This window comes from Typopeltis vanoorti, chromosome 3 (genome assembly GCF_054136105.1).
Source record: "Typopeltis vanoorti isolate ZY-2024b chromosome 3, IOZ_Tvanoo_1.0, whole genome shotgun sequence".
In the NCBI taxonomy this organism is placed as follows: domain Eukaryota; kingdom Metazoa; phylum Arthropoda; class Arachnida; order Uropygi; family Thelyphonidae; genus Typopeltis; species Typopeltis vanoorti.
Genome location: NC_143551.1, coordinates 85,070,840 through 85,085,870, shown reverse-complemented (window position 1 = coordinate 85,085,870; position 15,031 = coordinate 85,070,840). Strand labels below are relative to the sequence as shown.

Sequence of the window (15,031 nt, the reverse complement as noted above, 5' to 3'; positions counted from 1 at the left end):
ATGTAATCTAAAGTTATCCTTTTCGTATAAAGTGAAGTGTAATTTTTAAGTTTTTTTTTAGAACAGGTGTAAGGAGATTATGTTTTACAGACCTTTTAGCCACAACCTCTGGGTTACACAGCTAAACAGGTTGACTGAGGCCTCTTTTTACCTCCTACTATCTACTCTACCTTTTTTAAACTTCCCCTATTACTACCTGCTGACCCTCAGCAATCTTTTATACTCCAAAGGCCGATGATGAAAGACATGAACTCCCATTCTTGCCTACTCACTGATGAGGCCTCAATAAAGGCTGAAACCGGTCTGGGTAGTGACCTTCTCTCATAATGTCGAACAATAATACAGCTCCTAGGAGCTAAGTTCACATTATGGGTAAATATCAAGAATAGTGATCGGAGCTTGCTCCACCTTTGACACGAGTTGCCTCAGCTTGCACTACCTTTAGGGTCAGTTGCTGCAGTATCCAGGTATTTGCTTACGCTTGGAATCGCCGAACTTTATATAGTTTCTACTATATTCGGCATGAAACTCTGAGTTTCTTATTCGGCTAAGAAACTATATGGGATGTAATATCCCTTAACTTAAACAAGTTATATGTCGCCGAATTGAAGCCTTTGGCTCTTCATATATCTAATAATTTATTAGGACACCTCATGGCAAAACTTGTAGAAGGGTTGTAAGTTCTGTTCGCTACAAACTTGATATTAACTAGGTCTGCCTACTCACTGATGAGGCCTCAATAAAGGCTGAAACCGGTCTGGGTAGTGACCTTCTCTCATAATGTCGAACAATAATACAGCTCCTAGGAGCTAAGTTTACATTATGGGTAAATATCAAGAATAGTGATCGGAGCTTGCTCCACCTTTGACACGAGTTGCCTCAGCTTGCACTACCTTTAGGGTCATTTGCTGCAGTATCCAGGTATTTGCTTACGCTTGGAATCGCCGAACTAAACTATATATATATATATATATATATATATAGTTTCTACTATATTCGGCATGAAACTCTTTGAGTTTCTTATTCGGCTAAGAAACTATATGGGATGTAATATCCCTTAACTTAAATAAAAAAAATACTGTTTTTATCTTTACAGAAGAAAAATTGTAAATCAGATATAAACAATTATAGGAAAATCAGTCTTATTTCCCATAAGTACAAGTTGTTCATTCTCTCTCTATGTTCACTGGGCATTTACAGATGCCGTATGGTCACTCCGATGCTCGGTGATGTTCCACACCAGGCCTCGCCATGTAGTCCTGTTGTTTGCTTTTCTGGCAGCCTCAACTCTCTGAAGATCAGTCACTCCACACACGCCATCCATCCATCTCACTGATGGTCTACCCCTGCCTCTTTTTCCAGGAACTTTACCTTCTATTACTGTTCTGAGAAGTTCTCCTTCCATCCTTTCTATGTGTCCAAAATATTTTAACTTTCTTCTGTCAATATCCTTAAGGAGCCTTAAAGTTCTACAAATCTTTTCTAACACCCATTCATTTGTATATGCCTTTCAGTATATGATATCCTCAACATCCTCAACAGCCTTCTGTAACACCACATCTCAAAAGCAGATATCCGTTTCTTATCTGACTTCTTTAGATTCAAAGTCTCGCATCCATAAGTCGCTGTTGGAAAAACAACCGCATCTAAAATCCTCAACTTTGTTCCCATGGAGATAGATCCATTCTTCCAGATTTTAGACAAGTCTCTGACTGTTGTTTTAGCCATTCCTAACCTTTTTCTGACATCTTCTGAGCAGCAATTCTGGATCCCAGGTACTGAAACTTGCTGACTTCCTCAATTCTTTCTCCATTAAGATACACTTGGTTCTCAAGAGCTTCTCTATTTGTTTTTCCTTTGAGAACTATGATTTTTGTCTTGCTAGAATTGAGTTGAAGTCCTCTGTTATTACTGATCTTGTTAATTTTGTCAAGAATTAGTCCTAGTTCTTCCATGTCATTACAAAGGAGTACTGTATCATCAGCGTACCTCTGATTACTGATCAATCTACCTCCTATCGTAATTCCTGTCCTGAGCTCATCCAATGCTTCACGCATGATGTCCTCTGCATATATACTAAACAAATGAGGAGAAAGTAAACATCCTTGTCTAACTCCTTTTCCAACTTGAAGCCAGTCAGTCAATCCAACACCTGTTCTTACTATAGCTTCTTGCTCCTTATACAAGTTGGCTATCAACCTGATAGTGTGTTGCAGAAAACCCATTCTTTTCATTACTTCCCACAGTTTCACATGCTCAACACAGTCAAAAGCTTCAGAGTAGTCTAAGAAACACATTACCAGAGGGAGTCTGAATTCTTTATATTTTTCTATGATCTGTCTAAGGCAAAGGATCTGATCTCAGGTGCCCCTACCTTTCCTAAAATCTGCTTGTTCCTCGGGCATCTCTGCCTCAACTTTGGCCTCAATCCTATTTAGCATGATCTTTAATAAAATTTTGCTTGCATGAGATAGCAAACTAATAGTTCTATAATTCTTGCATGCCTTCATATCACCTTTCTTGTGTAGTGGTATGAAAAACTGATTTCTTCCAGTCTTTAGGCCATGATCCTGTCTCCCATATCCTTGTAATCAATCTATGAAACACTCTTATCCCTCCATCCCCTGTGGCCTTAATTAACTCTGCTGGAATTTCATTTGCACCTGGGGCCTTATTGCTGTTGACTGCTCTTTCAACTTCATGCCTAAGTGGAGGAGGTTCCAAATCAAAATTTTCTTGGTAAGAGGACTCCACATTTTCTTTATCCACTCTGCTGTACAGTTCCTCACAGTATTCTTTCCATCTGTTTTTGATTTCCAACTCTTCTGTTAGTAATGATCCATTCCTGTCTTTGATGACATTCAATTTAGGCTTAAACTTGTGCTTTAAGTCACGAACTAAATAAAACATCCTTTAATAATTATGCCTTCTCATCTGGAACTCTATTTCTTCACATTTATTAGTATAGAACTTTTCCTTGTCCTGCTTGATGGCTCTTCTGACTTCTCTATGTAATCTGCTGTACACTTCGGTCCCTGTATCTCTTTGTTTTTCCAACCGCCTTCTTTTGATTAGTTCCCATGTTGAATCTGCTATCCATGAGTCTCTTGGTTTTCTTATTGGGCCGAGATATGTCTTCGCTGCATCCTGTATTATCATCTTGACTTCTTCCCAAAGCATTTCTGGTGAGATTTCCTCATTGGTCTCCAAAAAATCATCCAGCCGAGTTGATGTTTCTTCTGTGAATCCACTAGGAATTACTCTAACATCCAATCTAGTGGAATGTGCCTGACCTGGACGTTTTCGGAGTCTTAGTCTTACTTTGGCTCTTACCAGCTGATAGTCTGTACCACAATCTGCTCCAGGACAAGTATGCACATCAGAGATGCTTGTCTTCCACCGCTAGAGAGCCAGGATGTAATCAATCTGGTACCTTGACTTATCAATGTTAGATGTCCAAGTCTGTTGTGAATGTTTCTGGAAGCAGGTATTGGTAATAACTAATCTGTTAGCATGGGCAAATTCCAACAGTCTTTCACCATGGGTGTTACGTTCACCCAGGCCAAACATGCCACACTCTGGCCTGACTCTCATACTCTTTCCCACTTTTGCGTTTAAGTCTCCTAAGATGTACAGTATGTCTCTCCTTGGTAGGCAGTCCAAAACAGTTTATAAGTTTTCACAGAATTCTTCACTCTCTTCTTCATTAGAGTTGTTCATTAGAGCTACTGAAAACAGAATCTCTGGCTAACAAGAACCAAACCAGCCATATGAGGAGCAATTTTTCTACAACAGATTGCCTGCATACAAGAAATCAAATTATTGAAAGATCATAGGTAGGAAATGAACTATGGATTAAGTGACATTTCCTTGTGTGTTTAGAGGCTTAAAGGAAAAAAAAGAGAGAGAGAGAGAGAGGGAGGAGAAGGAATGATAGTATGCCAGTTCAGAAGAACAGCACCCATGAAAATACCTATAAGCAGAGGCATAAGAAGAAACAGAATGTTCATGAGAAAGTGATTGGAGTGAATCTGTGGAACAGAGAGGGAGTAGGTCATCAGTTATTTGGATTACCATTTTTCTGAATGGCATCAAGCATTATAGGGAGGTTTTTGGTGCATCATCGCAAACATAAGAACAGTATTCTAAGGCTGAGAAGATTTATGATTTATACATTGTTAAAAGTTACACAAGTGTGAAGATTACCATTTTTCTGAACAGCATCAAGTATTTTAGGGAGGTTTCTGGTGTATCATCCCAAACATAAGAACAGTATTCTAAGGCTGAGAAGATTTATGATTTATACATTGTTAAAAGTTACACAAGTGTGAAGTAGTGTACGATCTGAGCAGAAAATAGGACACAGTTTTTGGAGGTAGAGAAGGCTATGGATATGTTGTGTTTATGCCAGGAGAGGCTAGAGATGTAAGTCAGCTCATGGGGGAGGGGGATATCTGAATATTATCAAATGTAAGGGGAGGTGAGGTATTAAGATATGAATGTGTTTTGGTAATAACCTGAAACAACTTACCTAAAAAATTCCAAATGACAACTATTCCACAAAATATTCTGAGTCATTTCATTCTGAACAACAAGGTTGCCTAAGAACTGTACACAGCATCGCAGGGCAATGATTCCTAGCAGAAACAGAAAAACAAAAGTATTTATAAATGCATAAAGATATGTATAGAAACTGTGCACAGAAAAAAAAAAAGAACTTAAATTGAAAATTTAACATAAAAAAATTACAAGAGTGTTCAAACCAGTTTTAATTTATGGATCTGAGAGCTGGGTCAGTAGTAAAACACTTGACCAAAGACTAGAGACTGCAGATATGAGAGTCCTGAGAAAGATTAGAGGCATGAACAGATGGCATCAATTGCAATATCATATTAAAAACGATTATATTAGGAAAGAACTTGACATTGTCAGCATCCAGGAATGCATTAGCAGAGTTAATCTCAGGTGGTATGGTCACTTAAACAGAATGGGCAAAGAAAGATTAACAAAACAAGTGTTCTCTGCCAAGTTGGCAGGAAAACGACCCAGAGGAAGATCAAGATATAGGTGGATTGATACGGTACAAAGTGCCTTAGATGATAGAAATATAAGATCTGGTAATGTTGGAGTCTTGACAAGTAACAGACTGAATTGGAGGAAAATTGTAGATAGGAAGTTAGTAATGATGTAAATTTTTCATGTAGTACTATCATATCCTGTACATCCCTTGAGGGTACATGGCAGGAATTTGATGATGACATAAAAAAATTACTGCTGAAAATCAACACTTGATAATGTTGATAATAATTCTGATAGCATCATGTATTTTATACACAATAATCATTTGCAGAATTTTTCCATTAATTTGGAAAGAAAGTTTTGAAGAAATATTTTCTCAACATTTTCTACAATTATTATTAGCAGCTCTCATGGCCAGAGCCAGATGTTTAGTTATCCAAACATCTTCAGGTGGTTGCCTCCGCATCTACTGCACTAGGCCTGACCATAAACTATGCAAAATTCATGTGTACTTTGAAAATGCTTTTGTTCCTTGCATGGTTTGCTCAAACACTGGTTTGTGTAAAATTTTATCATAAAACAAATTTTTTGACATGAAAGGGAGAATTTTTTTAAAATTATATAGTTTTCATTTGGCATAGCTCAGAAAAAATGAATCATCAGCTAAATTACCGTGAGTGGTTTATAAATTTAAAAAAATAAAATAAATAAAAAACATATTTTTCTTGAATATGCTGAACCAGTGACAAACTGTATGCAACCAAAGAGTATAAATGCATACATTTATGCAAATGATCCCACAGAAGGTCTAATAAGTTGAAGCAGAAGCTTAAGAAAATTATTAACCTTTATGAACCCCTTGACAGCTCCATCCATTTGCTTAATGGACCTCTCAAGTGGCTTGAAAAAGTTCCATGTTTCTTCTTCAGTGCAGGGTTTCTGGACTATATAAAAATAAATAAAAAGTATATTTAAAAAGTATATAAAAAGTAAACAAAAAATTATATAAATTAATAAAAAAATTTAAAAAAAAAATCCATAGCCCACTCACATTACTAATGTACTATGGGCTTACAAGCTTCTGTGAGTGGGAACCACATAAAAAAAATAATAATCATAAACAGCTTACTTCTGATTCTAGTGTTAACATATAGTGACATCTTAGGTCCCATTAAGTAAACTAGAACAGAGCATAAATACTTATATATTAAGTTACTCATGCATGTTCTTACACACTTGATTTCTATATGTGAGAAATCAGGTTTGAGGTGTTAGCACAAGTTCACATACACAGAGAAATTCCACCTAAGTCACAATGCAGCATTTACTGCATTTCTGTCAATCCATAGAATAATTCTGAAACATTCTTTACAGGGCGATAATTCTGGCCTTCCATATATGCAATTTCCAGGTATTAGTCTGCATAGTTGAGAGTCTAACATTTTGAATGACTGAATTTACTAGGAGCTTGAAGCAAATACCTGAGTGAAACTTTTCCTTTCAAGCACTATTTCTTTCATAAGGTTTTCTCAAAACAAGTATACAGTGGTGCCTTGGTTAGCAACAGCCTCAGATAATGATGAGTGGCTGCAAGAAAAAAATCTCTTGGTTAACGATACAGGCTTTGGTTAGCGACTCTCGATTATGTGAACCTCTATCCAATCTAAAAAACCGGAATTTTCCGATCACACTCAGCCACGCACGGGAAGACATTGTTGAACAGAGAACAGCCACACTGCATAGCTGTGAAGCTCAGCCATGTTTGACCCATCATAGCCAGCTGGTTACGTTTTCCGTTTATTGTTTCTTTTCTTGTAGCGTACTGTGCTTTATTTTAAAATTTGTGGTTATAAATGCATTTTACGGTGAAAATTAGTATTAAGCATTTATTTTTTATGTGTTGGTTCATATAGACAATAAATCAGTGGGTGAGTGTCACTGTTTGTTTGCATGCATCAAAAGGCAAAATCAAATCTCATCTGTATAATAACCATTGTATCTATAAGCTGCTAAGCAGTGTATGTTATGGTAAGTGCTGTATCTAATATCGTCACCTTACAAGCAAAATGCACTAAGTCAAAAATTGCACGTTTCGAATTTAACTGTTAACTTTGTAGAGGAAGTTGAGGAAGAAGATGTTGAAGAATTATTGGAGATGCATGACTGAGAAGTGACTACTAATGAGCTAAAAGAACTTTTCAAGCAGCAATGTGAAGAAAAGGAAATTTCATCTGAAGATGAGGATGGAGAGAAAGAACAAATTACGACTGCTGAAATCAAAAATGTTTTGGCAAAGTGGGAGGAAGTTCAAAATGTTGCTATGAAATGGAATCCAAACAAATCTGAGGTTATCAGAACTGCAGATCTATTTAATGAAAAGTCCATGCAGTTTTTCAGAAACATTTTAAAAAAGAGGCAGAAGCAAACAACCCTAGACATGTTTTTTACAGGACCATTTCTCAAAAAACTCTGAAGTGAGCCCAATTGTTCTTCTGGTGAAGATTTCATGAACAATTCATTTTATTAATGTTAATTTTTTTGTAGCAAATACATATACTGTATAATAAATAAATGATATTTACCATATTTTTATGGCATTTTAAATGAGTTTTATCTGCATTTTTAATATGTACTATGGTTGTGGGGAGGAGTTGGAACATATTAATCGATTTTCAATTAAATCTTATGGGGAATCATGCCTTGGATAATGACGGTAATCCTGGAATGGATTACCATCGTTAACCAAGACACCACTGTATAGCAAAATCAGATTTATAATTTTGCTATTTCAACAGAGCTGTCATTATTCACTCCCTTTTCTAGCACCTTTTGGTTCAGTCTTGCTTTCTTATCCTTCTTTCCTCTCATGCATTCCATTTCTTCCACAATTCATGTGTAGTTGTCATTCTTAGATGGTCCAACCTCCATCACAAACTTTCTAATTTCCACCTTCTGAGTCTTCTTCTTTTGACTCTCTCCTCAGAATTGCTCATTAGATAGCCTCCTTGAGCTTACTTCTCACTCTCCTTTTATATCAAATCACCTTCCTTCATATCCTTCAGTTCTAGCTGCTCACCTTAGATATAGGCTATGTATACTGCTCTGTATAATGACCAATTTGCATCATATAAATGTAATGTTGTGAATTGCTTTTCTCTTGGCAACTTATATGTGTTTTCCAGATCAACATAACTTATATAATCCTTATTATATTCCTACTATTTCTGAATTTGTCATAAAAATCTCAGTCCTAACAATAAATATTTGGCTTGAACATAACTCTTCCTTTCAAGCACTATTTCAAGCAAAGTTTCTGTTCCACAGCTTTTCTTAGACTCTTCTCATATGCTTGCACAAATCTTATCTGAAATAATCAATATAGAGATCCATTGTAATTCTCACACACAGTTTTATTTCCTTTTTTTTCTCTTTTAAATTGATACTATAAGCTCTCTCTACTTCAATAAACTGGAATTTGACCTCACCAAGCCTTCTGATTTATCCAATATATCCACAGGAAACTTTTATACCTCAATGTCTAAGCATTTCTCATCATGTATCATCTTCTCTAGCTGCCTTTGGACAATTCAGTTTCTCGTTGCTTTTCATACCTAAAGAGCTGGAGATACTTCTCATATTCTTGAATATTTTTTTATCAAGAGAAATTACAAAAAGGTATATGATAAGTTACCAAGTGAAAATTGTTCAAAGCATGAAATCAACTATAAGTGTCAATGTAACCTTATATAAAGATATATATATAAGCTGCAAATTAGCAGTTAGAAATGAAGGATACATACAGGTTTGATGCAAAATTAGGTGTATGTAGAATTACATGCCATCCCCATTGTTACTTATAATCTACATCAGTGGTCGCCAAAGTGGTCGATATCGACCCCCAGGGGTCGATATAACACTGTTAGGGGTTGATTCGGACTCAGGGGTCGATAGAAAAATATAAGACATCATTGTATGGGTAAATTTAAATTGGTTAACTTGGATTACCTCCATCGTGAATGACAACGCAATTAAGAGTGAATCGTGGGAACAGTGACATGAATAGGCTCTGTAAGATGGAACAAAGTCATGAAAATAGTTATGGAAGCCAATTAAGTGGGCTAGAATGATGTATTTACCAATAAACGGATGTTGTGGTTCCTGCCAGGCCAGCAGGGCGGGAGCGAGATCGAATATGTGTAAGTATAAATAAATACGAACCGTGCACGTGTTGATCCCAGTCTCATTTTTGCGCATCGATATACAAGTGATCATTAATGTTCTAAAATTCATCAACATACATATTATAATACAATCGTTATCCATTCATGAACTAAACTTCTCTATGTTAAAGAGTTCAGTTAAAGAATCCCACCAGGGGCATGGATGTTTCTGATTGTTCTACTAACCATTTGCCAAATGTACTGCTGCAAACCTGTGTCCATGCAGTATGACCTTGGATGTCTTTGCACCATTAAAAAAAAAAATCAAATTGAATCAAGCTTTTCTGCTAGATATAGTGAAATTATCTGACTTTATCATTCACTCTGGTTATTTTCTTTGTCAAACAGAATCTACAGACAAGTTGAAGGATCTTCAATGGGAAGTCCACTCTCCTGCTCTCATCAACTTCTCTTCTAAATGTCAACATTTAGAAGACATCATTTTCTTTTCCATACATCCCAGCTTTTTTTTTGGGGGTACATTATATAGATGACATTTTTGCAATCTGGCCCCACAACATTACTTGCATTTTTAGCAAGCATAAACAATTTACATCCACAAATTAATTTCACTATGGAAATAGAAAAAAAAAAAATTATCCTTCTTAGCCATCCTACTCCTCTGCTCATCATCAGGTGAACTAATTGCTTCCATTTATCGAACGCCCACCTTCACTGGATTCAACAACAATCTGCTCACCATTCCTCTCAAAAGAGGGAATTATTATTATTATTATAGGCTACTTCATGCAGTCCTTATACTCAAGGGAGACCCTAAATATCATGCTAAGTACTATCCAACATTCGTGCACTATCACACTTTGCTTTGAACTCATTCACAGTCATGGCACCCACAGCAGACTCTAGCAACCTATTCCATTCATTCCCCACTCTCCAAGCAAAAAATCTAGTCCTGACAGCCCCCTGCTAACTACACTCTTGCTCAGTTTCCAAGGATGGCCCTAGTTCTCCCACCACCAGACCTGTTCTGAAAAATTTCTTCTGTATTAATCTTATAAAAATCCTTCAGCAATTAGTATGTCTCAATCATATCCCCCTTTTCTGCCTTGTCAACCAATTTCTGTAAGACACAATTCTTCAACCTGTCCACATAAGGTGTATTCTACAGACATGATACCATCTTAGTCACTCACCTCTGGATCTTCTCCACCTCCTACTCATCCCCAAAGAAATCCAGGTAACCAGATCTGCATGTAGTAGTCAAGATGGGATGTCATAGTCTCCATAAACAGGTATAAAAACTGTCTTGGCTTTGCTTGTCAGGGTAGTCTTCAGTAACTACTTGATCTGATGACCTGTAATAAATTTGATCCTTTATCCAAGTGTAAACAAACAAAGTTTGCACCTGAAGTACCTTCAGGACTGAGGCAACTCTTGGTAAAGGTGGACTAAGCTCTCATCACTCCTTGTCTTAGTTTCTCCCATAATGCAAAGCACATCTCCTTGAGGACATGTATAATGCTATGCATTAAGGAAAGGGCCACTACCCAGACCGGTTTCGACCTTTATTGAGGTCTCGTCACATCTGATGAGCTGCTTTAGCCACTTTTGCAATATGCCCTCTAAACTTTAATGCCCTATCCACTAACACCCGAAATCCCTGGCTTCATCAATTTCCTGGAGTACAGTTCCATCAATGCAGTACACAGCTGGTAATTTTCTTCCTTTTTCCCTCTTTTATCTTGTGGTGTCGAGGGTTTTCTATCCATTTAACCGCAACCATACACAAGGATAAAGTGGTTACCCTATGCCTCCTGGTGTATCTTACGTCTGTAGAAGCATTGAGTTCTCAAGGCCAGATTGCCTGCTTGCGGGATTAAAAATCCCATATAAACAGGGATATGGCGGTTTTCACTCCAAAATGAATAATATGCACTTTGCCACATTAAACTGATTTGCCCAGACAAATCATCCTGCAAAATTTTAGCATCATCTGTATTAACTATTGCTCTACCTAATTTTGCATCATCAGCAAACAACTGAATAGTTCCTTTCAGATCCTTTACAGAAACCCATGGCATAGCACTAGCCACAGGCCTTTTACTGGACTCTGCTCCTGAATAAACTACTCTCTGATATCTCTCCATCAGACTATCCTCTTATCCATTTCACCAAAGGTATATATCCATTCTCATGTGCTGCAATTTACTGATTAGAATTCCATGCAGTATCTTGTAAAAAGCTTTTGCAAAATCCAGCAGTATCACTGTAAACCCATTACCTTCATCCAGTTCAGCTTTCACTGTACTATAAAACGTGAGCAAGTTAGTGAGGCATGACCTATCCTTCATGAAACCATGTCCCTCCCACCACATACAGTATCCCAATTCTGTCTATCAATTCCCATATTTTGCTGTTGACCAACTTCTCCAGTAACTTGACTACAACTCCTTATATGCTGATCAGTCAGTAATTTGCTACATCAGTCTTGGGGCCTCCTTTATGCAACAGAACTATTTCCCCCCTCTTTCCCAGAGCCAAAACTTAGATTAAACAACGTGGTCAAAGACGCTGCCAATTCCCTAGCATCTTCTCATAAAACTCAAGCTAGTATACTGTCTAATCCAATAGCTGTATTCACATCAAGGTTCTGTAACATGTTTTACACCTCCAGTTCATTTATCTCAGTTTCCATATAAGTCTTTGCCTCTCTTGTTACTGCAATGTCTCCATCTGGATGATATACTCTTGCAAAGTGTTCACTTAGTATATCATCCAGATGGAGACATTGTTGCAATCAAAGGAAGAATGTTTATGGTAGAATGATTTTAATAAATGCTGATGGTAGGGAGGTAACTGAATCAGGCAAAATAGTAGAATCATTCTACTATAAACATTCTTCCTTTTACTTGCAACATACCAAATCAACTCTTTGGGGTTATCTTTGGCCCACTGCTAATTCCCTTTCATACTCTTCTTTTGCCTTTCTTGCTACACTGGTTACTGTTCTGGCCTGTGCTTAGTGTTGCTCATGTGCCTGCAGGTCTCCTCAAATTCCCTCCACAAATTTTTATTTTTTTTTGTAGCTCTAAGCTTAATGATGGCGTTCATCCATTTAACTCCCACTTGATTTATTCACCTGACTCTCAGTATGCAGTCTGTTATTACTTCCCTCAAACACTCCACTTCCCATGCACTATCAACACTCAATCAATCCAAGCAATCTCCTAAGAGCTTCTCATACTTAGTAGCCTTGTAATTCCACATATGCCCTCCCTCTTAACTGAAAATTCCACACGTTTAGCCACCTCCCAAGTCAAGACCACATGATCACCTCTCACTAATTGGTGGTAATGTGTTCATATTGGTTATAGACAAATTCTTTGATGCAAGTACTAAACTAGCACTCTCAAACCTTTAGTAGACATCAAGTAATTATTATCAAAACTTTATCACACTGTGCTCACATTATATACTCTATGCCACAACAACTACAACAAGGACTTTTAATCAGTCCTTGTTGTAGTTGTGATATATGAAATATATGAAACTCAATGGCTTCTCAGATTATACAACAGAATGTTTTTTTGATTCTCATAATCATAGCTCAAATAACAAGGAAACAGTATGTAGAGTCCCTATCAGTTTCAGCATCTCAGAACTGATTTCTAGAATTCTTAAGAAGTATAATCTAGTCATCATCTGTTCACTGGGCATCCACAGAAGCTGTATGGTCACTCTGATGCTCAGCGATGTTCCACACCAGTCCTCGCCATGTAGTCCTGTTGTATGCTTTTCTGGAGGCTTCAACTCTCTGAAGATCAGTCACTCCTCACACACCATCCATCCATCTCATCGACTGTCTACCCCTTCTTCCAGAAACTTTACCTTCCATTACTGTTCTGAGAAGTCCTCCTTCCATCCTTTCAATATGTCCAAAATATTTTAACTTTCTTTTGTCAATATCCTTAAGGACCCTTAAAGTTCTACTGATCTTTTCTAACACCCATTCATTTGTATGCCTTTCAGTATATGATATCCTCAATAGCCTTCTGTAACACCACATCTCAAAAGCAGCTATCTTTTTCTGATCTGACTTCTTTGGGTTCCAAGTCTCACATTCATAAGTCACTGTTAGAAAAAGAACTGCATCCAAAATCCTCAACTTTGATCCCATGGAGATAGATCCAACCCTCCAGATTTTAGATAAGTCTCTGATTGTTGTTTTAGCCATTCCTTATCTTCTTCTGAACAGCAATTCTTTGCATTAATAATGGATCCCAGGTACTCAACTTGCTGACTTCCTCAATTCTTTCTCCACATCTTTCTCAAGAGCTTCCTTGTTTGTATTTCCTTTAAGAATCATAATCGTTGTCTTGAATCAGTAATCTTAGGTCTGCTGATGATACCAAACTTTTCTGTAATGACAAGGAAGAACTAGGACAAATTCTTGATAAAGTTAACAAGATCAGTAATAACAGAGGACTTCAATATCATCAGCAGACCTAAGATTACTGATCAATCTACCACCTATCCTAATTCCTGTCTTGAGCTCATCCAAAACTTCATGCACAATGTCTTCAGCATATATATGTAAAATCTCGATGTAGCTTAAAAATACCAAAGCATTTTACATCGATTTTTTACAGAGGTCACTTCTCATGTGAACTGTTACAAAAATAATCTTGTTTGTATGTATGTATTTTATTAATGTAGTTAACCCCATGGGAAGTGAATATATTTACTGTTTTAACGTCAAAAACAAAGGCAATGCTTTCCCTGGGGAACTTTGTATATGTATAAGAGAACAGGAAAAGTTGTTTACTAATTTTATATATAAGAGTTGCTTACTGCACTAACACCTTTAAAGATAGTATCTAAGAGTGCCGCTAGGTTTAGAGAAGTTTCCTCTGTCCCAAAAGGAGAAGCAAAGTATCAAAGAAGTCCACTAGTTTTAGAGACAAGTTTCTGTGCCCGGAAAAATACGATCAAAATATTGCACGGAGGAGAACAAACAGCGGGTTAAACTTAAAAGAAGATAAAAGCGTCATGCCAAATTCCTTAGGGTTTACCACCCTTAGTGTAAGGTTGTGAGATCGCAAAATAAAAGGAGACTGAGTGGAGCATAAGGGGACTTCCCGGTTCCACTCGTTGCTAGAAAGAGGAGCTTCCAGGCCAGAGAGAGAACTTCCAGACGTTGCCGAAGAAAGAAAGGCTTCCAGACGCCAGAGAGAAGGATCCCAGTTGAGAGTTGGCGGCACTTCGAGCTATTGGAGACGGCAGTTGTCCAGGCATTTTCGGCAAGCCAAAGCAGAGGAGAAAAGGCGATGTAAATTACCCGAGGCTGCTTCGCTTGGAGGTTTTCTTTTCACCGTGGGAGAACAACCTTTTGCCGGAGCTGAATGAGTACCGCAGTCCACAGTCCGCTATTTTCCTGATGAGATATTACTGAAGCCAGACATTCCTGAGGAAACTCAAGATCTGAGATGAAAGAATTGCCTTAGAACTTTATGTGAAAAACTTTTGACTGAATGTGCGATACAGAGCCTTTGTAAGTTCCATACTTTTGTACAATTCCTCTTATAATATGTTATAGAAAGACTTTTAAGAATTTGGTTAATAGCAGTAAGAAGTGTCAGTAAGAGAATCAATTGGCATGTTGGAAGTTGATATAAAAATTATAAAGATAACTTAACAGAGAGTTAGCTAACCTCTTTGCAAGTAAACTAGAAGTTTAATAAGGAATTTGTAAGCAGAAAGTGAGTTAAAGAAGTTAATTAGTGTTAAAGTAAAAAGTTCTAATTTATGCTAAAGATTTTATAAATGGTTAG

General features: G+C 37.2%; 1 protein-coding gene across 1 annotated transcript in view; it reads right to left on the bottom strand.

The window, feature by feature from the left end:
- LOC150108343 (ataxin-10) overlaps positions 1–15,031 on the bottom strand; it is a 173,154-nt gene that overhangs the window by 142,463 nt on the left and 15,660 nt on the right. The window contains exon 4 of the mRNA XM_090390449.1: positions 4,532–4,637. Within this exon, the coding sequence (XP_090246575.1) occupies positions 4,532–4,637 (106 nt within the window). The remainder of the gene's footprint in view (positions 1–4,531; positions 4,638–15,031) is intronic.